General features: G+C 58.5%; 4 protein-coding genes and 2 long non-coding RNA genes across 6 annotated transcripts; 4 read left to right on the forward strand and 2 right to left on the reverse strand.

Annotated features, from left to right (window-relative positions):
• Positions 1–2,119: 2,119 nt before the first annotated feature.
• Positions 2,120–7,017, forward strand: SLC46A1 (solute carrier family 46 member 1; the record flags this gene model as incomplete). Its single annotated transcript, XM_084273169.1, has 5 exons — positions 2,120–2,359; positions 2,455–3,307; positions 3,694–3,777; positions 4,794–4,950; positions 5,502–7,017. 5 exons carry the CDS (start codon positions 2,120–2,122, stop codon positions 5,575–5,577), a joined length of 1,410 nt encoding a protein of 469 aa, XP_084129295.1. The 3' UTR covers positions 5,578–7,017.
• Positions 7,018–10,102: 3,085 nt separating this feature from the next.
• Positions 10,103–17,051, reverse strand: SARM1 (sterile alpha and TIR motif containing 1). Its single transcript, XM_084273274.1, has 9 exons — positions 16,370–17,051; positions 13,383–14,001; positions 12,985–13,197; positions 12,768–12,859; positions 12,008–12,243; positions 11,791–11,884; positions 11,105–11,294; positions 10,873–10,994; positions 10,103–10,306 (listed from the first exon to the last, which is right to left on the reverse strand). Exons 1-9 carry the CDS (start codon positions 16,828–16,830, stop codon positions 10,177–10,179), a joined length of 2,157 nt encoding a protein of 718 aa, XP_084129400.1. The 5' UTR covers positions 16,831–17,051; the 3' UTR covers positions 10,103–10,176.
• LOC311199214 lies at positions 13,875–15,008 on the forward strand. The gene is made up of 3 exons (XR_014617739.1): positions 13,875–14,026; positions 14,132–14,272; positions 14,904–15,008. It is a non-coding gene; the product is annotated as an uncharacterized lncRNA (long non-coding RNA).
• Positions 15,038–16,517, forward strand: LOC311199215. Its single transcript, XR_014617740.1, has 3 exons — positions 15,038–15,069; positions 15,227–15,548; positions 16,387–16,517. It is a non-coding gene; the product is annotated as an uncharacterized lncRNA (long non-coding RNA).
• Positions 17,052–19,653: 2,602 nt separating the features above from the next.
• On the forward strand, positions 19,654–23,114 carry VTN (vitronectin). Its single transcript, XM_084273276.1, has 8 exons — positions 19,654–19,791; positions 20,211–20,330; positions 20,606–20,911; positions 21,018–21,157; positions 21,419–21,575; positions 21,703–21,852; positions 22,451–22,723; positions 22,926–23,114. Exons 1-8 carry the CDS (start codon positions 19,731–19,733, stop codon positions 23,042–23,044), a joined length of 1,326 nt encoding a protein of 441 aa, XP_084129402.1. The 5' UTR covers positions 19,654–19,730; the 3' UTR covers positions 23,045–23,114.
• A 49-nt stretch (positions 23,115–23,163) lies between these two features.
• Positions 23,164–27,675, reverse strand: KIF12 (kinesin family member 12; the record flags this gene model as incomplete). Its single annotated transcript, XM_084273275.1, has 17 exons — positions 23,164–23,346; positions 23,462–23,607; positions 23,726–23,859; positions 23,934–24,017; positions 24,121–24,304; positions 24,477–24,766; positions 24,859–24,963; positions 25,080–25,198; positions 25,299–25,434; positions 25,688–25,779; positions 26,035–26,170; positions 26,260–26,394; positions 26,531–26,606; positions 26,774–26,895; positions 26,968–27,046; positions 27,182–27,247; positions 27,596–27,675. 17 exons carry the CDS (start codon positions 27,673–27,675, stop codon positions 23,282–23,284), a joined length of 2,049 nt encoding a protein of 682 aa, XP_084129401.1. The 3' UTR covers positions 23,164–23,281.
• Between the last annotated feature and the right edge of the window lie 275 nt (positions 27,676–27,950).

Here is a 27,950-nt window from a genome sequence, read left to right on the forward strand (position 1 = left end):
AAAAGCTACTGGGAAGTTCCCAGCAGATGTCCCAGTTACAAGGAACTTCTGAACTAGAAGCAAAATGCTGGTTCTTTAAATACACTGGACTAGTTTTTTAAGTCCAGAGGGAGTGTCTTGTTATGTCTATCACTTTGATGCCTTTATTTGGTAGATCAGGCAAGCGCATTCTTCAGATAATGATGATAACATTTCGATTTTATTGGTATAAATTGTCTCCGATCTATTTATAGCTTGGCCAAGCAGAGAGAGAGAAGCACAGGCATTAGGTCATCTGGTGCCAGCTCTGCAAAGAGCTTCTGCTGTTTCTCTCTCACCCCCTTTTCTGCCAGGGCTTCTTTTTTTTCAATAACGTGCTTAGGATTGAAACCCAGAGAGGTTTCAGTTGCCAGAGCTGCATTACTCACAGCTCTCTGTGAGCTTGAGTGAGGCATATTGCTTGGAGGGAACAGCTTCATGGTACCACTGCCAATGCCCAGCTTTAGCATTTCTCCCAAAAAGAATGAGAAAGAGCTTTCAAATGAATTAATATTCCCTCACATTTTTGCTTCCACTTAATGTTGATTTAGTGTCTGAAAAGGTGCAGTGACAAAATCAGCCAACAGCAAAGTAATTTTTCGACTTTCTACTCTCCTGTCCTAAGGTTGCAATGAAAACCTGAAAGGAAACCTTGTTTTCCCATCTGTGAAGGTTGGACACCAGCTGCAGCCTCACCTACGGGGTGTAAGTGATGGGGCTGAAGGACCTCAGCTAATGAATCCTGCCTGTTCTTTAGAAGCAGCACATCCACAGCCATGGTCTGCGCTGCTCTGTGAGTCCTGTTCCTATTGAAGATGTTATAAACGAGCTCTGTAAGTGTGTTACTGCAAAGAGAACAGTTTGTCTGTGGGGGATTTGTCAGAGCTTCACCTGTACCTGTTAACACTCCCTCAGTGGTGTCATAGGAGTGATGCCAATTCACGTTACTGTGGAACTATTCCAGTTTACATAAACAGCTTAATCTAATACACTGAATCACGCTCTTTGAATTTAAAGAACAACTTGATCTTTGCTTGTTGATGTGCTGCTCCAGCCAGACCAACCCTAACAGGAACCCTAACTGCACCGTGTCCTGGGTTTGGATGAGATAGCTTTCTTTCTAGCTGGTGTAGTGCTGCACTTTGGATTTAGGATGAAAATAACATCGATAACGTACTGATGGTTTCAGTTGTTGTGTGGTAGTTGTGCTGTCTATGCTACATCAGGGGGGGGTTTAGCTTCCCAAGCCCTGCCAGGCATCCGAGAAGCTGGGAGAACACAGCCAGGAGAGCTGACCCAGCTGGCCCAAGGGATGTTCCCCAGCATGGAGCATCAGGCAGCAGTGTCTTTAACTGGGGAAGCCAACGGGGAGGCAGACTGACAGCTCAGAATCAGAATGGGCATCAGGTTGGGATTATTTCTTTCTTTCTGCATGTGCTGAGGAACAGCATTTGTGCATCACTTTTTCTCTATTATTGTTGTTATTTATCATCTCCCTGTGTTATCCTATTAAGCTCTCCTAACCCATGAGTTTTGGGGTTTTTTTTCCCTTCTCCTGCTGATCCCCTTGCAGGGGGAAGGAGAGAGGGGGAAGCAAGCGGCAGCGTGGTGCTCAGCTACCGGCTGGGGCTAAGCGGCGGCACAGCCCAAACCTCTCCGGTGCTGCGGGCCGTGGGGTTTACGGGCCTTTAGCAGCCCCTTGGAGCGTGCTGCCAGGTGTGCTGGCTTCTTCCTCGGCTCCCAAGGCGTTTAAAACGTTGATCAGGACTTTTCAGGGGGAAAAAAAAAACAAACCAACCCCAAGCAAACCAAACCACCGGGTTTGGAGTTGAAATCTTTAACCCTCAGTAAATAACACCGCGGGGAGGGGGGGGGGGGGAGGGGAGCTGCCCCTGCGGCAGGGCGGCTGCAGCCAGCTCCGCTCTCACGGGAGCGCAACCCCCCCGCTTTCCCCCCCCTCCCCACCCCCGGGCTGCTGCCGGCTTCCCGGGCAGCGGGGCGGAGCGCGGCGGGGCCGGGCGGTGGGGCAGCCAGTCCCGGGCGGAGCACGCCGTTCCTCCGCCCGCCCACCCCCCCCCGGCCGCTTCCCGCCACCGCCGCCATGGCAGCCCCGCCGCCTCAGCACCCCGCTGCCCCGCCGCCGCCCGCCCGCCGCTGCCCGCCGCTGTCCGCCGTCGAGCCTCTGCTCTTCCTGGCCACCCTGTCCCTCGGGCTGCAGGGCCCGCTCGCCACCCAGTACCTCTGGGACCGGCTGGGGGCCGAACGCGGGTACAGCGGCCCGAACGCCAGCAGCCCCGCCGGCTGCGGGAACGGCAGCGACGCCGATGCGCCCCTGCGGCAGGTGGGAGAGTTGGGGGTGGGAGGGTGAAGGGGTGCAGCCGGGCCCGGCCCGGGATGCTGCTGGGCCCGAGGCTCAGCGGCCTGTTTCTCTTGCAGGAGGTGGAAGTGCTGGTCTCCCGCTGGAAGCTCTGTATTGACCTGGGAGGATTCTTGGTTGGTCTCTTCTCCGTGACTCTCTTCGGGCCATGGAGCGACAGCGTAGGCCGCCGGCCGACTCTGGTCCTGCCAGCAGTGGGTATGGCCGTGCAAGCGGCCATCTACCTTCTCGTCATGTACCTGCAGCTGCACGTTGCCTACTTGCTCCTCGGACGCGTTTTGAGCGGCCTCATGGGAGACTACAACCTGATCCTGGCCAGCTGCTTCGCCTACGTAGCCGACACCAGCGACCAATGCGCACGTACATTTCGCGTCGCCGTCCTGGAGGCGTGCCTCGGCGTCGCGGGCATGCTGGCCAGCATCGGCGGCGGCCAGTGGCGCAAGGCTCAGGGGTACATCGATCCCTTTTGGCTCGTGCTTGCTGCCAGTCTTGCTGCTGCTCTGTACGCTGCTTTCTGGCTTCAGGAGTCGGTGAAGCAGCAGAAACCAGCCAAGCTGTTCACGCTCAGCCATTACAAGGCTGTCTACAGGCTGTACACAGCCCCCGAACACTTGAGCGCCAGGAGGAAGCTCGCCCTTTACTCCCTGGCTTTCTTTCTTCTAGTCACAGTACATTTTGGAACCAAGGACCTTTTTGTTTTGTATGAGCTTGGCTTCCCTCTCTGCTGGGCCGCTGACCTTATTGGGTATGGCTCAGCTGCCAGTTACCTGGCTTACCTGAGCAGCCTGGGCGGGCTGCGGCTGCTGCAGCTCTGCCTTGAAGACACCTGGGTGGCAGAGATAGGATTGATCTCCAATATTTCTGGACTGGTGATGATTTCTCTTGCTACAACAACACCGCTGATGTTTACAGGTGATGGTGAATTCTTAATGCCTGGTGTCTCAGGCTCTTCGCTTGGAAGTGGCAGTAGATCTGGGAGAGCAGCATGCTTCTGGGAGTTGAGGCACGTGGAGGAAGTCCTGCCTCTTTTGCAGCCTGTGTACCAACAAAATTGTGGCTTGGTAACAGTGAAGTTGGGCAAACACCCAAGTTGAAAGTGCAACCGTGTAGCTCCTAGAATATTGGGTTTCCTAGAAGTTGTGTTGGCAGGGACTGAAGGGCATTAGGAGGTGCAGGAGGGTGAACTGGGTCAGCATGTAAGAGGTAGAAGCTGCCTGTAACAAGAGACTTCTGTGATTGATTTTGGAGACTTTATTTTTCCGCTGAGCTTTCCCTAACGTGCTGTGTCTTGCTCCCAGGTTATGGAGTTCTGTTCCTTTCCATGGCAGCCACTCCAGTCATCAGAGCCAAGCTCTCCAAGCTGGTCAGTGAGACGGAACAGGGTAAGGCATTAGCCACTGAGCTTAAATCGGGTCCTGAACACTGAAACCAAAACAGCTTTGGGAGGTTAGGGCATCCGTAGCTCCTTTGGACTCCCTTGCCCCTGTCAGGCCCAGGGTAACATGTTTTTCTTCAGAATAATTGTCAGTTTTCATCAAATTAAGTCTGCTACATCCTCAACATCAGGAGGAGAGAAGAACTGCAAGGTGGAAAGCATTGCATCCAAGCTCAGGATTAGTTCATTCATTCATCTCTCTGCTTCCAAAACTTTTCCAGGGAGCGGCAGTTAAAATGGATTATAAAACAAGCAGAAAGCAGTGATTCCCTGACCATGACTTCTTTCTGTTGATCAGTAACAGTTGGGAAGAAACCCAATGTTGTTAGAGGGTTATATCATTGACCATGGTGAAAGATCATGGGTAACCCGTAGGAGGAGCATATTTCCCTTTCTTCCAGTAATCTATTTGGTGAGCTTGCACTTGCTGTTAAATGCTGCAGAGGAACAGGTCTGCAGGCAGGCAGAGGAGATGAGGGAGCCGAGGTGGGAAAGGTCAAAAGGTGGCTTTGCATAATTCCTGTTTTTTCTGTGAGAATGAAGCTGGCACACGCTCGACACCAGATTTATGACGCTGAATCCATAAAGCGCAGTCTTCTGCTGAGCTTAATGTTTAACGAGCGATAAGATGTGCTCAGCAGTAAACAAATCTATATAACCCTGTTTAAAGCATTTACGATCCAGTGGATATCTAATATCCCTGGTCAGTTCATGTGATACTAATTCTGGAGGTCAGTGAGGGGGTCCCGCCTATGGAGAAGCTGAGCTTGGCAGGTTTGGCTGGCCAGGCGCCCAATTTCTGCTCCCTGCTCTTCCTTACCACGCTTGACAACACAAACACCACTTTTCTGCTGGGAGGTGCAAACCCTTAGAAAGATTGACAGAATCCCAGCGAAGGTGGTGTGTTACAGGTGATTGCAGACAGGGCTGGCTCACTGTTAACCTCTTGGATATCTTTTCCAGGTGCTCTCTTTGCGTCCGTTGCCTGTGTGGAAGGGCTGTGTTCACTTGTAGCTGCGGGAGTCTTCAACTCTCTCTACCCTGCCACCTTGCACTTCATGAGGGGATTCCCATTTCTTTTCGGGGCTGTCATCCTTCTTATTCCAGCAGCCATCCTTGGGTAATTTATTTCAATTTTCTAAAATTTGCCCTAGGACCTTTGAAGTGTGATAGGAAAAATCCCATTTACTCTACTTAAGAATAGAGGCTCACGGTTTTTAAGGTGTATTTTCAGTTAGGAGAGGGTGTTCAGTGCCCCAGTAAGCAGAGTGCAGGTCCATTTCTTCTGGCATCTGAATCCTGGTGACAAACCTGTAGTAATGTAGCTGCCCACATTCTCAGTGCTTCAGGGTCTCAGCACCACCCTCAGAGTGGAATCCAAAATCTGGAGTTGAATTTGGAAGTCCTCCGTTATGGGAGAGATGGAGCTGTCTTAGTGATCTCTCTTCCTGCCCTTTCTTTAAGAATTAAAGCAAGAGTTGTGTCATGATAGAAAACAACTTCCCTGGTAAGTCCCGGAGAGACGACGTGTTGGGATGTGCTATAGAGGTGTGACAGCTCCTGGCAGAGTCATTTTGTGCTGTTCCTTTGAGACTTTAAACTCACTCTATTCAGCAATGTCCCAGCGTGCCTTCATAGGTTCTAACTGTTCTTTCTTTCTTTCTTTCTTAGGTGGATAGAAATCTGGGACTCAGACCATGACTACAGTCACTTCTCAGATGCTTCTCTGTCCCCTGCAGACGGCTGAGCAGTAACTCGGGGATGAGGAGTTGGCCAGCTCAGCACTGCCCATCTGAAGACTGCTCTTCTCTTCCTTTGAAGGACTGATCAGTGTGGGAGGGACACCCTGCTTGTCCTTACTAATTTTTAAATGCCAAATAGTTGGAAATTGTGGCTCTGACTACCAGTAGTAACTTGATTTGCCAGTCAGAATGCTGCCTTGCTGCCGTGTTGGCTCATCTGTCAGGGAAAACCCAAGAGACCCAAAAGCCACTCAAGAGTAAAAGTTGTTGCTGGCCATTTGCAAGGCTGGTTAGTGGTTTGAGGTTTGGTGGGGAGGGAGAAGATTCTGTGGTCTGCTCTTAGCAGCGAGAGGTTTAATTGCCAAACCCGTTCCCCTCTGAGTACTACAATGTGCAGCATGTGAGCTGATGGTGTGGGTGAGGTCCAGACCAAACCCTGCAGAGCAGGACTGAACCAGAGGTAGTCTGACCGTGCACTGATGAGAAAGATCTGCACTCCAAGCCAGCATGCTGTCTGTAAAAGTCATGCCAGTGTTGTGTGTCGAGCTGGGCTTCTTCAGAAGTCCTTGGGATGAGCAGGAGCTTAGCACAGGAGTGTTACTGCCATCCTTCCTGACAGAACGAGCTTGAGCTTCACAAGAGAGAGGTGTCATAGGCAGAGTCTAATGTGTGAAACACTTGTGGTGAGGAGTGCCAGTGGTGTGTCCTGCCTGCCTGCACCTCAGCCCAGGATTTCAGAGGTCCTTTGAGGAGAACAGGCTCATGTGAGAATACCACAGTGCACGTAGGTGCCTTAACTGGCAGTTGTCAAAACTGATTTAAGTTAAAGCTAAAATTGGAGTCAGACCTCCCAAACTGAAGCCCCTTACCTTCACATTTGAGGCCTCAGCTGTGGTGTGCCCCTAGCATCATCCGAAATCACCGCTGTGCTCGTGGCAGAGCCGGGACCACTCCTTCCTCATCAATACACAGCACTTGGGCTGGGCTGCTGTGGAGACCAGCCTCCAGAGGTAATTGTTTTTCATGTATGAGGCATAAATTTGTGTCAGTGGCCTCACATTTGCTGCCCTGCCCAGAACATGTTGATGCCAGCAAGCAATGCCCGTGATCATGGTATGTGTAACTGTTCTTTTCAAAGCATTAACTGTATTGCCTCAACCTTGCTTTCTTCAGGCTGCCATAAACCAGCAGCTGAGCAGCATGCAATGGGGCCCTTGACTCTGGAGTTGCTTAGCAGCCATGTTACTTTCCAAATGAGTAAAACCTCCATCCTCTTTTATGGTTCATAAAAGGCTCGTGTTTCTCGTATGGCTGCCGATGTCATTCGTCCTTGCTGCTCCCTGCACTTCTCTCCATCGCTGTCATGCCACTTCCCTCACTGAGGCCTCGGCAGCGAAGCAGCAGCAGCATCAAGTCACCTGCCGTGCGGAGAGTGAGCGCGTGATGGCCCCAAAGCAGGAAGAGCAGGGATTTGGGGCTTGCAGGTGGCCAAAGCTCACTTCTCCTGAGCTCCGGAGTGAAGCAGGTGGGAGTGCCTGCCCTGTGACCTGTCCTTAACAGGCAGTAAATGGGAAACGGTTCTGTACAGCTTTGTTCCCTGCTCATTATGAGGGTGTGATAAAAGCGGGAGAACTGGGGAGCAGAGAAGGAGAAGCAGGAGGTGAAGTACAGAGCCTTCAAGAACTTGGTGTTATGCCACTTGGTCTGTGTAGTTGTGCCAGTGGACAGGAGTTCTGTGTCTGATTGACAGGCTAAGACCAGAATTAGCCTCCCCAAGGAACAGGGCATGCTGTGAGAGTTGTGTTAGCGTTTGTGGCTGAACTGGTCATGAAGTTAAGCCTTCCCTACCAACAGAGTCTGTGGGCACCAGTGCTAGTGGCTGCTCGGTCGTGCGCAGCGAAGTGAGACTTGTGTACTGGCTCTGCTTTTCTGTTCGTGCCAGCGTGCTTGCAAAGGAGAGGTTCAATAGCAACTATTATGCTCTATTATAATAAAACAAACCAAAGTTCTTCTAGGCTGTCCTCCAAGAGCCACAACTGCGAAGCAAACATGCCATCTGTGCAGTGTGACTGTGGGCAGCAGGCAGAGAGTCCCTGGGGATGTGGTGAGCTACATCAGTCCATGCAAAGCTGAGCGTGAAGTGTTGGTCCCATGGGGAGCCGTGCCCGGAGGTTGTCAGTTCTGCTGCCCCTTCAGAGGACCAGAAAGCGTGATGGCAAGAGAGAGCTGGGGAGAGAAGGCACGGGGCACAAATGGAAAAAGAGGTGGGGATTTAGAGTATAAACCAAATTTATTCATTGTGTCTGATAGAATAACTTTAAATGCTTCCCAACATGAGGCTGCAGAGGAAGGGTGGGAACAGGAGGGTTCGTTTCCATCAGACTCCTCAGGCTGGAGGTGGCTGGGTGTGGGATGGAGGGCGAGTTCGTTTCGGTGACGGTAACTGAATGATGGGGAAATGGTAAGAGTCACGTTCTGGGCAGCTGGAGCGTGAGATGGGATCTCATTGCAGGTGAAACCTTGGCTGGAGAGGACAAGTAAATCTCTTAAATTGACTGGTGGGTGAGGAGGTTAATTGCTAGAGAGCTCCTGGGAAACAAGGTGCAATAATCTTAGGGTGTATTACTGTGGGAGGAAAAATCTTTAGGGCTGTTTGTGTGGGACTCCTTCAGTGGCCACAGAGGCCCTGACACTCAATCAGTTACACAAGATTTCTCCCTGAAGCAGCTCACAAGTGGCTTTTATCCTTTGGCAGATTCACCTTTGGGCTCATCTGCTGGATTCCTCCTACTTAATCTGGAGATTAGATAGATTCTACTGATGAATGCTGGGCAGATACAGCTATTAACCTTTCGCTGGAGAGCAAAGATGCATTAGCAGTGAGCTGATAAGAACTATCCATAAAGCTGTGATTAAGCACCAGAATTCAACTTTTTAATTTTTTTATTTTCCTTTTTCTGCCCTCAAATGTTCATGGATCTATGCCAGAAGGAAAGAAGTTTGTGTTCCTGCCAGTTACAGCAGACAGCGAGGCTTCAGGGGAGTCAGGAGGACAAGGCAGCTCCTTCTCATCTCCCGATGGGGTTGAGTTAAGATTCTGGAGCAGGGACAGCCAGAGGAGCTCATCACTTCTGCAGGCCAGTGTTCCCTGGGCTCCGTGTGCCCTGAACAAGGATGGGTCTCTGCGTTACTCACTTTGCATCAAAACAAGACAAACTCAGGTAGGAGCTGCAGTTTCTGGTCCTGATTGCTAAGTGACATGTTGCTGGGAGGCTGCTCACCCTCCGGACAGGTGTGAGAAGCAGGACAGGGCTGGGAGCACAGAATTCAGGGGAGGTGTGTCAGGGTGCCCCCTGGTTCCTCACCCTCAGGGTTAGCAGCGGATGCTGCCTGTCATGCTCCCAGCTAGTGCTCATGCCTGGCAGGTTCCACCCGCCCTTTGCAGCGACCTTGCTCTTTCCTGATAATTTCCAAGTGAGCTGCTGTGAAAAGACCTGGTGGGTGTGTTGAGGTCAGCAGAAAGGAACAAATGCTACTTGGTATTGCATCCAGCAGAGAGTAGGGACAACCCTGAGCAGCTTAGGCAGGGTAAGTGCGGCAGGGATACACCTGCTCCCATTTGAAGGAACAGACCATGGGAGATCTGTGGAGCACCAACATCAGAACAAAGTTCAGCCAGTGTGTAACAACTCCCCAACCAAGTGTCCAGCAATTAGCATCTTCCATACCTGCATCTTCCATACCTGTGTGGATACGTGTTTCCCAGGGTCACCCAGGGCTTCCTATGCCCTGGAAGCACGGACCTGATGAAACGGGAAAGCTGAGCCATCTGATGGAGGGAAGGGAGTGGTTTTTAAAGCATGTGTTTTGAAAAAAAAAATCCCTTGCCAAAACTTCCCATGATCTAAACCCAAACTTGTGTTGCCAGAGTTAAGAGCACAAAGTGGTTTTGCAGCATTAGGAGTTGAAAGGCCCTCGAGGAGGAGTAATCTCATGTGATAAAGGGAAGGAGAAAGCTTCTGCTGAGCTGTTTGGAAGCCTCGGTGTGTTATCTTTCCCAAACACAGGGATTTCGTTAAGGCTTATCTTTTGTTTACCTTTTCTGGCTCTCAGCTTCTGACCACAATGATATTCCCATGGCACCCAGCAGAGGCCACATGATGCTTATGGACCGTTCCCTCTCAACTGCTCCTCTCTTACACGCTCCTCAGTTCCCAAGCTTTTGGTCCTTGGATGATCCCTCCTCTCCAGACACATTTCTTGGGGGAGCCTTGGCCATTCACGGGGGTCTGGACAGCATCGGTCTCCCTCGTGCCCCTGTGTTGTGGGAGGCATAGCCTGCATGTCCTGCTGCCCCATGGGAGGACATGGAAGACAACTGGTCCATCCCAGCCCACCCTGGCTTGGCTCACCAGGCACCATGTGAGTGAGTCTTTTAGGAGGGGCTTGCGCTTGGAGCGTGAAGGGGAACTGTAGGGCTTGTTGCAAACCAGGGTGCTAAGATGGAGAAAAAGCTATTCCAGGGAGAAATTTGGCCCCACATAAAAAAAAAAAGAGGGATGACCTGGGAAGTCTTTGGAGGGGAGGAAGCGGCTGTGCTGGTTCTACGTCTGCCCCAGGGAGGCCAAGCAGTCCAGGCCGTTCTCCGACCCAGCTGAGGAGTCCCGGGATGAACGGCCCTGGAGGAAGCGGATGATTTTGTCGATCGTGGCCTCCTGGTACTCATGGGACCACCTGTGTCCAAGGGGGAAATTTCTGTTAATTTTTCCCTTGATGCCACGAGATAACTCAGTGTATTCGGGTCGGGAGCCAGAGATCCCTTTCCTCCTCTCTAGCTCCTCAGGAGTGCCCCTGGGAAATAGAGGAACGCCAGATGCTGCAGGAAAAGCCCCTTCTCCTGTGCCCTTGGAGGAGTGTGAGCAGGTTGGGATAGCAGCCTGGAGCGCTGCTGCACAAAGGGGAAAGCAGGAGGCAAGAGGAAACCCAGGCCAGCTGCAAAACCTGCCAGCATCTCTCCTGCCCTGGGGGGCATGAGGATGGGCATCCTCCTGGCAGCAGCTCCCAGAGTGGGGAGCTCCAGTACCCAGAGGAGCCCAAGCACAGAACCAGCCAGTGGTTTGTTTATATCCAAGCCCTTTGCTCCTTTCCCGCTCACCTGAAATGATGACTCATGTCCCCTTTGGCCTGTTGGGCCTCCCTCACCTCTTCCTCCTGATCTCCTGATGTTCTTTGCTACCGCTTATGCAAGCCGTTCTTCCCAGGTGTCAAGAAACACCATGGCACCAGTTCCTTTTACTTACTTGATACCATTAAATTTCAGGACAGCCCTCATGTCCTCGGGAAGTGTTTTGGGGTCCGGCCACTCAAAATGGTCTGTAACAGGTACAATGTTCTTTCCGGAGTTCAGGGCTGTCACGATCTCCTGTAGAGACACATGCAAGTGCTCAGGCTACAGCCTGTGTCAGCCCATCACCAGCCTCCTCTTGCTCCAACACCCACCAAGCTCCCACCCGATGGCATCGCATCTCCTACCTTGTGCACCCAGTCCTTGCACTCAGGGTCTCCCATGCACTTATCCAGCGCGTTTGGCGAGAGGACCAGCACAAAATTCCGGGCGCTCATGACGCTCTGGACCAGCTTGTCCTCAAACTTCCCCGCCTCCAGCTTCTCCACATCGATGAACACGCTGAAGCCGTGCAGCTGCAGGTGGACCTTCAGCAGGCTGGAGGTGAGAGGAGACAGCACCATGAGGAGAGCTGCTGCCAGTGCATAGGTTTTCACACGCTCTCCCGACACGCTGGCCAAGCCATGGTGAGACAGAGGAGCAGCAAAATGGGCTCCTGCAGAGAACAGTGTAGTCCTTGGGGTGCCAGTTTCCAGCCCAGTCTGGGGACAGCTCTCTGCCCATGCAGAAAACACAGGGAGCTGGACATCCAGTCTCTGTTCCCCCACAGCCCTACCAGCACAGTGTGAGCGCAGGGTAAGTCAGTGTCAAGGAGGGACAGTGTGGCAGCAACCAGATGGGAATCGGCCTGTCCACAGCACAGCTTTTGGTGTGTGCTATCCCCATTTGTGCTGTGGCATTTAACAACCTCCTCCTCTTCCTCCTCCTCTCTGGAGCCTGCAGCTCTCCTGGCTCCACGCTGGTCCCATGACCAATCACCAGCTTTCACTCTGGGCATCAGCCCAGCACCGTGAGGTTTGGCTGCGGGACTCACCTGGCCAGCTGCGACCCGGTGCTCCTCCGGTAGCTGATGAATACATCAGTCCCATCAGATGCAGTTTGCAGTGTTATAGGGGAATGAAGCGTTTCTGGGCAGATCAAACAGCAACCAAAAGTTAAGAGCACCCGACAAGTCATCCCAAACAACCCTCAGTACCCCCCCACCACCCCTGCCTGCTCGGGTGCAGTGAGCAGCAGCAGGACCCACACACCCCTTGCAGCAGTGAGGATGCGGACGCGGTGGAAGCCCGTGTTGATGTGACAGTCCTCCTGCAGCTGCTGCTCCGTCACCCGGTGCAAGAAGTTGCGGTTGATGCCGCATGTCAGCAGGTTGTAGGTGTACTGGCGGAACTTGGGGTCGATGCCGCCCAGCCAGTCAGCCAGGTTGCTGCGGTCGCAGGTGGAATAGTTTGTGAAGGTCTTCAGCTCTGTCAGCTCCCGGAAAAACCTGGCAGAGAAAGGGATGAAAGCGTGGAGCAGGGAGGGGGAGGCTGCTGGGCAACCCAGGGTCTGGAGACTTTGGGGTACTGCGTCTCTTTTCTGTGCAGGAGAGAGTGCAGCTACTGCGGCGGTGAGGAACGAGCTAAAGGAATAAGGAGAAGAAAGCTGTGTGATGGTGGGAGTGTTGGTCCTGAGGACACAGAGGTGTGAGGAGCTCTGCTAAGGGAGGAGAAATTCGGGTAAGTTCCCGCCTTTCTGGGTAACTTGCAGGATCCCACCTCTCCTGTGCCATAGGTGGTCTCTTCCCCATCCCACCCCTCTCCCATGCACAGGCCCCATTGCAGGAATCCCTCTGGGGACTGCGCACTGTGCTGGAAAAGCCCTGGCAGTCCAGGTTTTGCATTTTGAGGATCTCTCTTCTTGTCTCTGCAAGAAGGGGAAGGCACAGACGTTTTCCCTGCCTCTGCCACCATGGTGATGACCATGATGATGACCATGAGAGAGGCCAGGATGCCCAGGTGGTGGTCCTACCTCTTCCGAGTGATGCTGGAGTCCATCCCCAAATCTTCCTGCAGCTCTTCCTCTGTCAGTCTCAGGAGAATGTCCCCATCCACCTGGTGGTCCTGCCAAGAGAAATCCAGGCTGGAAAGGTCCCAGGAAAAGCTGTTGGGTGAGATGCTTACACTTTTGCTGCAAGGTAGAGCAAAAGGTCCCATCCAGGTGTCCCTCCCCCAGCATGCAACCCTACCGAGAAGCTCTGGCAGTATTTGTTGAATCCAATCTGCTGCAGCCACGTCTGCACTTCGCAGGGCTTCCAGTTGGGAACTGTGGGCAGGATGCGCCGAGGAACCTCCTCCCCTATCAAGCGCAGCACCTTTTTGGCCAGGGAGGAGGTGGTGCTGCTGGTAGAGTAGCACACTACCCTCTTCAGGCTTTGGGTAGCCCCAATCTCACTGAAAATCTGGGGACACAAAGAGAGGAGACATCACTTTGCTTTCCCCACCTCCTCCCCATGACACGTGCCAAGCCGTTTGAGGACCGGGGATACTCGGTGAGCTCGTAGGAGGAGACCAAAGGCTGCCCAGATGCAGTTGTGCACCCCCTTCCCTTTTGTATCTCCTTCCTTCAGGCCAACCTACCCTTTACCTTTGTTTTCTTCTGCCTGGCTTTGATGGCAGCCTCGATGCAGAGGTAGAAGGCAGCGATGCACTGCGCTTCCAGCCGCGAGCTGTCCAGCAAGGGCACCAGCCGCTGCAGGTCATCTGCTGTCCGCCCCTGGCTGTTGTCACTGCTGCCCAGCATCTCAGAGGCGAACTGCTCCGGATCCAGCGAGGCGATGAACGGCTCCACCAGAGCCAGCGTCCCCGAGCGCTCCACCTCCTTCTCGATCTCTTTGTTAGTGGCCAGCACGGTGATGGCCAAGCATGCGTGGAGGCGGATTAGGTCATCATCTCTTGAGAACACCAGAGGGAAAAGCCACTCTGCTGTCTTCTTCTCAATCATCAGGCGCTGGTTGGCCTGCCCTCCGTACATGGCACAGTTGGCCAAGGCCATGGCACAGTGCCGCAGCACGGTGGGGTCCGTCCAGCGGCACCAGTAGAGGATAGCATCCAGGCCTCCATCAGAGATGAGTTGGAAACAGGTCTCCTCAGTGTGTTTGAACATGTGCTCCAGGATACCAGAGACACTCTGGGCCAGTTGGGGAACATCTCGCTCCTTGGCTAAGTTCAGAATCACTCCCAGACCGATCCGAGCAATCCTATCCCTGCAGGAAGGAGAGGCATGGGCAGGTGAGGGGCAGATGGCCACGCGGGGAGTGAGAACAGTGACTGGCCTGTGAACTCCCCTGTGCTTTGGTGGCCTTTGCCCCATGACAGCCAGATGTTTCCCTGTAGGTCGTGGCTGCCAGATGTGCTGTCAGGTTGCAGTGCGGCAAGGTGTGACATGCTGATGTTGGAAGAAGCTGGGTCTGATGGAAGAGCTTGCAATGGGACAGGACAGGGGGTTGCATAGCCCGGGGCCACCTCATGCTGGAGGTAAGACATACACTGTGATTAATGGCACAGAGTAGGGTAATGCCATGGGGGGGGGGAGATGGGGATTGCCCATTCTGAGATGGCAGCGTGGGGGCGACTTGGAGGAAAGCTGTTTATTTCCTCAATCCTGCCTGCCCTCTCCTAAAAGAGGACAGACAGATCCTGGGGGCAGGTGGCCAAGGGCCACCAGCTGCTACTCGGCCATGGCCAGCCATGGGAGCCCCATGCTGTGAGGAGGCTCTTTAAATGAAACCTGAATGGGGCTGAGACCTAAAGGGTTAACCAGGGGAAGATGATGGGCTCTTGGCTGCCTTGCCAGGAGCTTGTCTGGGGTGAGGGGCAGCTCTGTCTCTAGTCTTAGAAATGACCCGTTTGGTGGCATGATGGAGCTGCTCCACTCCTGGGGCACAAGCGCTGAGGTGGGTGGATGCCCCATGCCATGCTGCTTATGGGGGCAGTGGTGCCTTTGGCCCCCAGCAATGATGGGGTAAAGGCATGCCAGCCTCTCCACGCTGGCAGCCAGGAAGAGCATTTCTGGGAAGCTTGTGGCCCTCGTGGCTAACACTGACCTTGGGGTGGATTTGGCAGCAAACACTGTAGAGAGCTCTGGAAAATAAAACCCATCCCTCAGCCTGAGACTGGCTCTGAGCCCGGACTCGGCCATGGAGCTGGATGACAAACAGAGCCCTGCTGGGTCACCAACTCCCTGGAGACATGGGATGGAGACAAGACCAGTCCAGCTCCTGGATGAGCACGGATGCTCCAACGGATCCCTAGGCCAGAGGCTTGGACCCAGGGTAAGACCCCACAGCTCCTTGCCACCGCTTGCAGGCTGATGTTGGGCCTGGCTGCAGGGAGCAAGGGGCTGGGGGCCCATGGCTGGCCTGAGACCCTGGCCCATGAACCACTCCTGGAGTGCGGACGGCAACTCTGGCAACCGCTTTCTCTTGCCAGGAGGCAAAGTGCTGAATTCAGACCGTGCCAGCAACGTCTCCTGGGATTAATTCCTCTCTAACGGCCTTTCCCAATTTAGCTGCTCCTTCTTTCTGCTCACCAGCATGTGCAGTGGGGGCCAGGCTGCCAATCCACAACCTCACAGCAAGACACGTCACCCAGGAAGCTGGAGCAAGCTTTGGGCAGGCTGCCTTGACGCGCTCCCGAAGCCCCAGCTGGAGCTGCCTGGGATTGGACACACAGAGGGCAAGTGGAGCTGGCAGAGCCCTGAGGTTGGCAGCAAGGTCCCAGGAGGGAAAATCCTGATCCTGACCTGAAGCAGGTACACAGCTCCTGCCTGGGACTGGCCTGTCCTGGGGCATGCCGAACCAGATGCAGGGCAGAGCGGGGAGCGGGGACCTTGTGGGGGTGTGTTCACTGTGTGTGGGTGCAGCCTCAGCACTGCTGTGTGTTTATATGTGTTGGATACCACGTGTGCACATGCACCCTCATACGTGTGCTCATACACCTCCCCCCCCCCACTCCCACCCGACACTTCTCACCTGTCCTGGGGTGCAGCCCAAGTATCTCCAGCCTCTGAGCTAGGGGATATGGGCTGGGGGCTCCAAGGGCTGCTGGCCAGCTGCCCCCTCCCTACGGCCTTGCTCCAGCCCTGGTCAGCAGCAGAACATCTCCAGGAAACAGCTTCCTCCTCCTCTTGCTGCAGTTATGGCTTAAGGGGGAGTCATGTCTCGTCCTTGGCATCAGATGCTCTGAGCCAGACAGACCACAAAGGGTGTCTTGAGCACGTCCGGGTGGCCCCAGGCTGAGGGTGGCTCATGACAACACCCCGAGATCCTCATCAGCATCCTGTGAGCTGGGGCTGGTCCTCCTCCCTCCAGCCATGGGGTGGGGGGCTCAGTCATGCCATTGCCTGAGCAAGTTGGGGACCCCCGTGTGCAAATGCTGGGTGTGGGAGGATGCACATGGAGCAGAGGGGATTTGATGCACTGGGACCACCCAGAGCAGGGAAATTTGGGCGGGGGATGGGTGGGATGGGTGGAGAGAACCCCCATTGTGCTCAGCATGGTGGGCCTGCAGTGGGGGGAGGGCTGTGCCTGGCGGGGGGGGGGGGGGGGGGGGTGTGTGTCTCTGCAGACTCACCTGTTTTCTGCCACCAGGATCTGCTCCAGGAGTTTCCCCGCCTGGCACTTGGTCTCCAGCTCTGCCGTGTACAGCAGGTTCAGCAGCAGGTCCAGGCCTCCTTCCAGGCGGATCACATCGCACAGCACTTTGGCCACGTCCCTCCCCAGCGTGGGCATCCCCCAGGCTTCCTCCACCAGCTGGAAAACCTCGGCGATGGCCTTCCTCCGCCCCGCAGGGCCGGCCGCCTGCTTGGCGTGGGCGATGGCCCGGTGCAGGGCGGGCAGGATCCGGTCCAGGGCCGCCCGTACATCGGTGTTCACCCCGGGGGAGACCTCCCGGTGGTCCCTGGAGCTGCCCCCACCCGCCCAGCTGCCCGCCTGGCTCACGCACTCGGGTACCACCAGCCTCTCCGCGCCCGACATGGCGAAGAACCGGCACAGTTTGTAGAGAGAGACGAGCAGGGTGAGCACCATCGGCATCTCCTAGCGCAGCATCCTCCCTCCCCCAGCCCCCCGGCCCGCCCGGGCAAGGCCACCCCACCCTCTCTGGGGGGACCCGGGCTGGCCGGAGCGGAGCCGCAGGACGCGGGGACACGGGGCTGGGCTCCAGGCGCTGGGACACTGAGCTCCAGCTGCGGGGCCGGGCTGCCGGCTCCCTCCTGTCCTGCCGGGATGCAGAGCTGGAGGCGGTGGCAGAAGCCGCCTTCCCAGAGCCCTGCTCAGCACCTCGGGGCTGATGTCAGCCCGCGCAGGCGCCGCCTCACAAGGAGGGGCTCAGCTCCGGGCAGCAGCATCCCCTTCCTCCCTGCAGATGCTCTGCCACCGCCCCAGACCCCTCCTTGCACCCCCCTCCGCTTCTCCAGCCCGAGGTGGGGCTTGTCCCTTGTCCTCATGACCCATACGTGCCCCCCCACATCCCCCATCCCTCATCCCCATCGCCTTGCCCGAGCCCTGCGGTCGCCTCTAGGGCAGGCAGGGTCCCCCACACCCCCCACACCCCGGCTGCTCTGGCCGCAGGTCTCTCCAGGGTGGCCGCAGGGGATGTGCCCGCGGTCACCGTGTGCTTGTGGCCTTCCTGGCGCTCTCACCCCGGCTGGTGGCAGTGAGAGGGGGCGCGGGGAGGAAGGGGTCCCTTTGCGCGGCGGGGGAGGGGGGGAACCCGGAGCAGCTCTCGGCTGGGCTGGGGATTTGCATGAGAAAAGAAGGAGCTGAGGCAGGCCGGGGCTCTTCTATTTTTCCTATTTTCCAGGCCAGACGTGCTCAGGGCAGAAATGCTTTGGACGCTCCTCGGGAGGAGCGGCTTAAATCCTTGGCTCTAAAACCGGGCTGCTGCCAGCTCAGGCTGAGACTTAAATTCAAGTTGATGTTTTGATGCCACGGAGCTGCTTTTAATCCTCTCTGAATCCACCCGTAGGGACGGGCAGGAAAGGGACAGGAGCTCGCAGTTGAAGGACGGTAAAGGAGGCGACCCGAGCGGCGCTTACACCCCCAGTAAGGACTTTCCTGATCAATTATTCCTGAGCAGGGGTATGTCGGTCCGGGCTGCTGGGGGTTTGCTACCTCGGGAGGGTGGAGGGGGTGATGTTTGGGGGGTGGGCAGGACTCAAACCCTTCCGCTCGTCCTGAGAAGCCCAGCGAGCCGAGCTTTGCTCTGCTTTGTTTTTGTTTCGCTTTGCTTTTGGAGGGATTTCCAGGAGCCCGGGCTCTGGGAACGCCAGGGATGCTCAGCCCTGCCCGGGGGGATCAGCCCCATCCCCTCAGCTCTCACTGGCTCTGCTCAGCCCTTGCCTGCAAGGGCTCCCCAAGGCCTCGTTACCCAAACAACCCTCTCCCGGGGTCTCTTCCCACTGTGTCTCGAGTGTGGTGGCCAGGGAAGGGCTCAGTCAGCCTTTGCAGGTCTGTGAGTGTTGGTGGTGAGGAAGCTGGAGCAGCAGGAGGGAGCTTTGTGTCAGCCGGGCGGCTGAAGCAGCTCAGACACTGCTCAACCCTTCTCCCTCCCCACCATCCTGTGCCTTCTCAGGGTGCTCATCCCCCAGGCTCTGCTCAGCAGGGATGGGATGAAGCTCCAGCGCCATCCCTGAGGATGATGCTGGCCCCACCATAGCAGAGGCTGGGTGGGTGCAAGGAGGGGGTTGACCCGGCTGCAGGATAAAGCCTGTCCCCACGGCCCATGACTGGTGGCTGCCCTCACCTCAGCAGGGCTTTCCAGGTGGAAACATCTTTCTCAGCACCAGTTCAAAGCTCTTCCCAGCAAAGGTGAGAGCAGCTGATGCTGGGAACTGCCTCTGAGCTGGCAGAAGTGAGGCCACTGGAGAAGCAGGCACCCTGCCCAGGTTCTCCTCTGCCCAAATCTTCCATCGCTTATTAAGGCCCAGAGCTGCATCTCTCTTGCCTTGTACAGGGGCCGGATCCCACGGGGCTCCTGACCCCACAGGGCTCCTGTCCCCATGGAGCTTCAGTCCCCATGGAGCTCCTGAACCCACAGAGCTCCAGTCCCCACGGAGCTCCTGCCCCAGCAGTGCCACAGTGGCAGCTGGAGGCAGTGGCTCCGTAGCCTCCTGTGCGTTTGCTCCTTGCCCCTGATTAAATAAACATCCCAGAGTTATCAGGAGCTGCTAGAAGAGCTGAGTCGACATTAATTAGTAACTGAAAAGATTGGTTGGAAGGGGAATGACGGGAGCAAAATACACAGGCTTTTGTTTGCCTACTGCAGTGAAAGTGCAGCGAGCTCCTGCTCTCCCTCGCTCCCTCCCGGCCGCTCACCCCTGGCCCTTGGTCCCCATGCACAGAGGTGGCACCAGCCCTGTCCTGAGCGGCCGTGCCTTGGGGGCTCCCTGGGTCTGCTCCCAGCCCTGCTGATGTTGAGAAAGCTGAAATCCCAAGAGTGAGTCTTCCAAAATGGTGATGTTTTGGGCAAGCACAAGCTCAGGGCTTTTTTCTCTTTGGCCTCCGAGCATCGCTGCCCCCATCCCCTCTTGTTAGGGTTTTGTCTTGCCAACACTGGATTGAGCAAGAGCCTTAACCCTTGAGAGCATTAATACCTCAAGGTTTGCTAGGAAAACCTTGTGGTATTAATGTGTGTCAGGGCCCTAAAACTGGTTCCTGGCTCTGCCCTGCTCCCAGAACTGGGAAGGCACTGGCAGCCCAGCCAGCTCAGAGCTGCCTGCATGCGCGTGGAGCCCCGTCCTCCCTCCAGCTCAACACGGGCTGTGGGGATGTTGGTGGGACAGTGTCTCTGCCCCTTCTCCCCTGCTCTGACCTTGGCCTGTTTGTTTTCTCCCTCTGGGGCAGGCTGAGCAAACAGTGGGCGCCTGGGCCCCGGCTGCAGCCGCGCTCCAGCCCGCACAGTCGCAGGAGGGCTGCGCTCCCGGCCGCCCAGGATGAAGCTGCTCTTCCCAGCCCTCGTGCTGGCCCTGCTCGCTGCTGCCCGTGCTGCTGAAGGTGAGCTGGAGCCAGAAAGCTCCATGTGGGATGGAGTGAGTGAGGCTCCTGGGCTGATGGGAGCCCAGGCACAGTGAGGAGGGGGCCGGGCGGTGATGGCCATGGGGACGGGGCAAGCAGGGAGTACAGGGGTGTCGGTAGTGTCCTGGTAAAGTCCTCCAACACCCTACAGCCGGTCTGCCAGTGTGGAGATGGGATCCTTAGCACAGCCGGGTCCATGGCTCCCATCCCAGTGTGGGACCTGGGTGAGAGTGGTGAGAGGAGCCGCTGTAGCCCCCGAGGATGAGGGTACCTATGGAGATTTGGGGTCCCTCCATCTGGGATGTGCCCACATTTCCTTGCACGCCAGGAGCTGGCAGGGAGGCACCAGCCCTGCTGCCCACCCCACATTACTCCTCCTGTGCTGTCGGCTCTTGCAGACTCCTGCGTGGGCCGCTGCGATGACGGCTTTGACGCGCGGCACAAGTGCCAGTGTGACACCCTCTGCGTGTACTACCAGAGCTGCTGCAACGACTACTCCACCGTCTGCAAAGCCAAAGGTACCAGCCCCGGGGCCACCCGCCCAGCCAGGGCAGGGGCTGCCAGGGTGGCCTCGGGGTCTCGTTGGGGTCCATGCTGTGTCATCTCTGCACCCACCCATCTATTCAGGGAGAAGTCAGCACCAGGAACTGGTGCTCGGGGTGCTGCAGCTCACTGCTGCCTGCAGCGGGGATCGCTGGGCACGTCCCTGTTGCCTGGGAGCGAGTGGTTCCCGCACCCAGACCCAGCGGGAGACCCCCAGGGCTCCCAGACACCCACCTGCTCCCTCCCACAGTGACCCGGGGAGACGTGTTCGCCTTGCCAGAGGACGACTACCTCGACTACAACCTCACCGTTGACTTCGCCACGGAGGCAGCCCCCACGAAACTGACCACCCTCCCGTTGCCGACGCAGCCCACGCTGGAGAGCAAGCCGGAGACCGAGGAGACACCCACAGAGGTGCCTGTGGAGGAGGTACTCAACACCACACCAAATAGTTTTGGGGAGCGGGACCCCGTGGATGAGCCCGAGGAGCTGTGCAGCGGGAAACCGTTTGATGCCTTCACCGACCTGAAGAACGGTTCCGTTTACGCTTTCCGAGGTACCTCAGGGACCCTCCCCAGGCCTGTGGGACATGTGGCTGTGCTGCCACCCCATGCCGGTGGCTGTGGTCCTTCCTGCTGCTCCCACCTCCCCTCTCTCCCCAGGGAAGTACTTCTATGAGCTGGACAAGACAAGCGTGCTGCCCGGCTACCCCAAGCTCATCAGCGATGTCTGGGGCATTGAGGGCCCCATCGATGCAGCCTTCACTCGCATCAACTGCCAGGGCAAGACTTACCTGTTCAAGGTAGGCAGGAGCCTGGTTGCCAGGCTGGGGGTGCTGCCAGGCTGGTGCTGACAGCTCACCTGACCCACCCTGTCCCCCTCCACATGTGCACACAGTGTCTGCCAGCTATCCCCAAATCCCTGCGGCTATTCAGAGCCCCAGGCAGCCGCAGCCTCACCATGGGACTTCCCACCACCTGCATGCTCCCTGTGAGAGACCCATGCCTGGGGGATGCTACACCCACCCCCTGACCACCCCTCTGCTCTGTCCCACACTCCCCAGGGCAGCCAGTACTGGCGCTTTGATGATGGAGTCCTGGACTCTGGGTATCCACGTGACATCGCCGAGGGCTTCGAAGGCATCCCAAACGATGTCGACGCGGCCTTCGCCCTCCCTGCACACAGCTTCCACGGCAACGAGAGAGTCTATTTCTTCAAGGGTAAGAGGAGCAGCCCCCCTGTTCCTGGGCAGAGCCTGGCACTGGTGGCTGTGGGCAGGGCACGGCACCTGGGCTCCCCACTGCCTCTGGCTGCTGCTCCCCATAATTCCCCCCTGTCCTCCCCTAGGTAAGTACTACTGGTCCTACGACTTCGCCAACCAGCCCACGCAGGCCGACTGCCAGAAGTCCTCCCCCTCAGCCGTGTTCAACCACTATGCCTTCATGAACCGTGACAGCTGGGAGGACATCTTCCACATCCTCTTCGGCGGCAGGATGAGTAAGGGCTGAGCCAGCCCAGGGTGGGGGGAACGGGCCAGCGGGTGCCCACAGTGACTGGGTGGGAGGGGCGCAGGCACCCAGGGGCAGGGAGCAGTGCCTGGGAAGGGCAGGCACACTGGATGAGCTGCTGTGCTGGGCAGGAGCCTGGGCTGTGCACAGGAACCCTCTCCCCCCCAGGCCACAGCTGCATCTCCCACAGCATCCTGCATCCCACCCTCTGCAGCCCTTATGCCCCGTGCTGCTGAGCCCATCACCAGCCACCTCACCCCACAGCACTGCTGCTGCAGACTCTTTATTCCCACTGGAAATGCCACAGAAACACCCCAACCCTGGGCAAGAGAGATGAAAGATGGAGAGAAGGAGAAGGGGGCTCAGCAGCACAGAGCTGATCCCAGCCAGGGCTGTGGGGGAGGGAGGGTGAGGGGCTGCTCCTAGCTCTGCCTGCCCTGTGTCCCCATCACACACCCCATCCAGGCTGAGATCTTTGGAGCATCCCTCTGGGTCTCAGAGCGGGTGCTGGGGGCTGTCCGTGGGGCTGGGCCCAGCTCCCCCTGCACGCCGCTGCCCTTCTCACTTGCCCTCTGCCTCTTTGCCAGCCGGGGCGAGCAGCGCGCGATACATCAGCAAGGACTGGCGGGGGGTGCCCAGCAACCTGGACGCTGCCATGGCTGGCAGGATCTACGTGGCGTCCCACCAGCCCCGGAGGAGGAAGTCTCGCCGCCAGCGCAAGAGGTACAAGAGCCACCGGTCACCGAATGTGGGTTTCTGGAGGTGGCTGCAGGATGGCTCCGACTCCGAGGGTGTGGAAAGCGACTGGCTCTCAGGCTCCCAGTGCAAGACTCTCCAGAGTGTCTACTTCTTTGTGGGAGGTGAGTCCAGGGTGGCAGGCTCCAGAAGAGATGCAGGACCTGGAGCTGCTAAGGCCAGAGGAGATCTCCTCTTGTTCTGTGATGTCCCCGAGCTCCAGGACACGGTGGGAAGGTGTCCAGGGCTGGCACTGAGGGCTGGCAGCTCTCCACAGCTCTTCCCCACGGGTGGGCTGTCCTGACAACCATCTCCTCTTCCTCCCAGACAAGTACTACCGTGCCAACCTGCGCACCAAGCACGTGGACTTGGTGCAGCCCCGCTACCCCCGCTCCGTCAGCCAGTACTGGCTGGACTGCCCGCAGCCCGAGGAGGAGAGGACCTGAGAGGGGGACCCGCCAGAGCTGCTCATCCACACAGCCCCTAGCTAGGCAGAAATAAACTGTGAGTGCTGTACAGGCTGGAGAGATGTCTGTCCTTCTGTCCATCTGTCCTGTGGTCCATCTGGTCCTTGTAGTCTGAGATCCCCCTGTGCCCAGGGGACGCAGTCATCCCCCCAGGTGTAATAACTCTGTGTGGGTTGTGCCAGATCCCTGCTGCATCCATGGCGTGGCTGTGGCTGCTCAGATCTGCTCTGCCAGCCAGTCCGGTGCCTCTTCCCACTGGAGGAGAGGGATGGCACCGGCGGCTGCCAGCCGGGAGCCAGCGGGTCAGGTCTCCAGCACTGGGATGGATGCCCAACCCTGCCAGATCCCATCTGAGGCACTTCCTGGCCTCCCCCCACCCCCCATCACCCTGCTCACCTCTTGGCTCCGCCAGCCCTGGCCATGGTGGTGCGGAAGGGATGACCTGTCCCTCAGGGCTTGGCCAGTGCTCAGCGCCTGGCAGCTCCCGGCTGTCCCTGGGGAGCAGATGGCGCCGAGACAAACTCCTGCTCCTGCCCTGGCTCCTGTTGGGAGGACACATGAACAACCCCCAGCCCGCTGCCCCACTGTCCCCCCATAATCCCAGGGGCTCCCTGGGCTGCAGCCAGTGCCAGGGGCTGGCCTGGGGGTCTTGGTTCTCACCGCTTCCCCTGCTGTGGCTGGGGGTGCCCAGGGAGCTGACGGCAGCTGGGCAGAGCCATGTCCTGGTCGGGGGGCAGGACGCCAGTGCTTCCCTCAGCAAGGACCAGCTCTGGCATAGGGGGCATTGGCAGTGCCTGGGGATGAGCAGAGGGGTCAGGCACTGTGCCACCAGTGCCACAGTCCTCCAAAGAGACCCTCGGGGCTGTACCTGGGGCATGAAGGCATCAGCTGGCCCAGGGCACCATTGGGGGCACCCCAGGCAGCTGGGGTGGCCAGAGGTGGGAGGCAGCTTCTGGGAGAGGGAAGAGAGCAGCATGTGGGTGCTTTGTGCACCCTGTCCTGGGCACAGCTCCATCTGAGGATGCCTGTGGAGCCTCTGGCCTACACACACTTACCGGCAGCCGGGGAGCAGAGGTGGGTGTCACATCGGGCTGCCGGGGCCTCGCAGGGGGGCCAGGGAGGACACGGGGGGTACGGGCACTCCGGAGAGGGACCTGGCTGTCACAGGAGCCATGGGTGGCTCTGCAGGAGGGGCCAGCTGGGATGTCACCTCCAGGGTGTGGGGACAGCTGGGGCTGCCTGGGGAGCATCGAGGGAGCAGGGCAGGGCATCAGCAGCCTCCAGCAGTCTACTGAGCTCTGCCCAGCCCTGAGGAGTCCCTGGAGAGGCTGACTGACACCAGGGGGCTGCCTGGCCGAGGGCTCTGGCTGCCCCACCAGCCCCGTGAGGGTCCTGCGTGTGCCCCCCATACTTCAGCCGCTTGCTCTCCACCACCGAGTCCCACAGGAGGCTGTAGAGGCTGGGCCAGGCTGGGGCTCCCTCCGAGGGGAGGTGCCCTTGGAGAGGGGAGTGACACAGCCCTGTGGGGCCATACCTGCCTCCCCAGCCTGGCCATGCCCCTGCTCTCAGGGGGGTCTCTGGGACCTTCGTACTCCTCACTGGCACCCTGGGCAGGCACAGCTGCTGGCGCAGGGAGAGGTTTTCCAGCTGCAGAGCCCGGATTTCTTCCTCCAAGGTTTGCAGCAGCTTCTCCCGGGACACCTGGGGGCCATGAAGGGGGGGGGGGGGGGGTGGCTCAGAGGGGTCCCAGAGCTGGAACCGAGCATCCCACCCCCAGTCCCTGCCTGCCATACCCTGTTGGCCAGGGGTCTGGTGGTGACCCTCCGGGCCCGGCTGGCATAGTGCAACGTGCTCAGCGTCTCGGAGAGGCAGCGTGAGGAGGGGGAGATGCAGGCAACCTGCCGACAAGGAGGACCCACAGGTGAGCTGTCCCCCTCCAGCCTTCCCCTCCACAGAGCAAGACCCCCCCCCGGGGGCTCTGTGTCCCCCTGCCCACCCTTTTCTGTGCACGTACCATCAGGGTGATGCCCGAGCCGCCCAGCGAGCCGGCCAGCAGCCGGGTGAGCTTGCTGTCCCGGTAGGGAATGTGAGTCCGCTTCCCTCCAGATTTGGCCAGCAGAGAGATGCAGTGTCCTGCCAGAGGACGAGCCACAGAGGGTACAACGGGCTCTGGTGGGGACCAGCAGCTGGTGCTCCCATGCTGGGATGGGGGTGGGGTGTCTCTGGCATTTACCCAGCGCCAGAAGGCTGCGGTTGATGCTGTTGGCCTCCACGGAGAGCTCTCCACTGGAGCCGGTCTCCTTCACCCGCTCGCTGCCGGCCAGGTCCACGAAGCACAGCGTGCCCTGCTTGCTGGGGCAGGCGCTGGGCTGGGGGACCTGTGTTGGGGGGGGGTGATGCTCTGGCCCCTCTCTCTCCTTCCCCCACAGCAGTTTCCCAACCCCTGGCTCTGGGATCTGCTTCTCAGCTGCTCACCACAGCCTCACCAACACATCCGTAGGAAAGAGGACGTGACCTCCCACCCACCCTGAAGCTTTGCACCCACACAAAGAGCCCTGCCCCCCACACCCCCCCCATCCCCCAAGCTCTTCCCTGTGTGCCCAGAGCTGGATGCATGCTCACGGTCCGACTGCGGACGTGGATGGTCAGAAGAGCGTGGCTGCGGCTCGAGTGCCTGTTGAGGGTGTGCGCCGAGGTCCGTCGCCTCTGGGATCCTAATGGAGGGGTCAGGAGTTGCAGGAGGCCATGATGGCCCATGTCCCAGCACAGTAACCACTGCCCACCTCCTGCCAGACACGAGCCTGCCTGGGCTCTGCGACAGGATGGGGAGCTGCCCCTTTTGGCTGCCGTCAAAGCCCCACCAGTCCTGGGAACAGCTCTGGGGGGGGGGCTGAGAACCCCTGTGCCAGGTCTGATACCTCCCAAACATGCCCCTGTGTGGCCCCAGCCCTGTGCCTGCAGCTCAGCACCTTGCAGGAGCAGGTCAGCAATGGCCTCCAGGCTCTCGAAGTCCACGCTGAGCTGGTTCTCCACGTAGAAGCCGCGGGTTTTGCTCCACCTCAGGGGCAGGGCACATGGTGGCCCTGGCCTCAGCAGGTCCCGGACCTGAGTGGGACAGCAGAGGGGAGGCACCAGGGGGAGCAGCGGTGGGGGATGCTGGTGGGACCAGGCTGGATGTCTGGGCAGGCACTTACCTGTTCATTGTAGATCTCCAGGTAGGAGGCACTGAGAGCCAGGTCAGAGCCGCGGCTCCGGCTCTGCTCCAGGAGGCAGGCGAAGGACCTCTGCATCAGCCCCAGCACCCCTGGGGATGCTGCCGGGGTGTTGCTCTGCGGAGATGCCAGAAGGGTGAGCGGACACACCGTGTCAGGCACCCACCTGCCTCCCACCATCAGGGCATCCAGGACCAGGTGAGAAAAGCCCATCCCATCATCATCAGGCCAGGTGGAGGGGATGGCACTGTACCTGGGTGAGGGGTCCCATCAGGGTGTAGGTCTTCCCTGAGCCGGTCTGTCCAAAGGCAAAGACGGTGCAGGAGAAGCTGGGGAAGATGCTGAGCCTCAGGCATGGCTGTCGGGGGTGGCACAGCGGTGCCACCTCCTGGCACGGTCCCTCTAACGCAGACCTGCCAGCGAGGCCTGGACTGGTGCAGCACAGCGGGCGCTGCTGGAGGTTTGGGCTCTGCGGGGGGGGCTCGCTGGGACTCACCCATCTATCGCCAGCTCCACCAGCTGCCGCATCCCGCTGCCTTCAAAGACGGCCTCCTGCGAGGCGCCTGCGTCGAACACGGCGCTGAACCCGAAGATGGCATCGTGCCTGGCTGCGCTTACCTGGGCACGGGGATGGCAGCAGCTCAGTGTGGCCGCAGCCCCCCCTGAACCCCGGTGGGAGGTGACACTTACATGGACTGTGCCGTCGCTGAGGCTGTGCACAACCCGACGGTCACCTCGCTGTGTCTCCGTGCAGGTCAGTGGCCGGACCCTAATGGCAGGGGACACACACACACACACAGAGTCACTGCATGGGGACCCTGGGGGACCCTCACCATGCCCCTGCCCCGGGCAGGAGTGATGCTGGTCCGCACTGTGTCCCGGAGCCCTTTGTGTCCCCCCTTACCTCAGCACCACTCTCAGGTGCGTCTCTCTGCCCACCACGGGGCCATCCCACTCCTCTCCGGGGCTCCTTTGGGGAAGAGAGGGCAGCGGGGTGGTGGGTGCCCCCCCCCCCGGCTGGGGGATCTGCCCGCAGGCTGCCCAGGCACCAGGGCAGAGGGGCACACGGTCACGCGGTGCTCACACCATCTTCCCATCCCCACCCATTCGCCTCCCTGCCCAGGGGCCTGGCAGGGGACAGAGCACAACACCTCTGATGGGCCCCCAGCCTTTTTGGGGTGCCAGCCCCCCGCCCACAGCCTGCTCTATCTGCCAGGTGTGGCTGCCAGCGCTCACTGCCCAGGCCCTGCCTGCTCCAGGACAGGGTGGCTTCCTTCCTCCCCGTCCCCACATCCCCCCCCCTCCCCCGCCGACTTACGGTCTCTCCTGGCCCCGCGGGTGCGTTTTGGGCCGTGTGCCCGCCTGGGGCTCCCAGCCCCGCTGCCCTTCCGACTCCATTCGCCCCCAGCACCCCTGGCTCGGGGCGCCCGCAGCGCCCGGCCAGCCCCGGCAGGAGCCACCGCCAGCCAGCCCGGGCTGCCCCGCACAACAGGTACCACCGCTCCGGTTAAACATTGACCGGTGCCAGCCCCGCGGAAGAGCGGCCACAGCACAGCGGGGGGCGAGGGGAGGGACGGAGAGGTGGGCAGGGGAACAGGCGCTGCCACCTTGACCCTGGGAAGCAAGGAGGAGACGCGGGGGACCCCAGGCTTCGGCATCAGCAAGGGGTCCCA

Source organism: Gallinula chloropus, assembly GCF_964237585.1.
Source record: "Gallinula chloropus genome assembly, chromosome: 19".
Taxonomy (NCBI): domain Eukaryota; kingdom Metazoa; phylum Chordata; class Aves; order Gruiformes; family Rallidae; genus Gallinula; species Gallinula chloropus.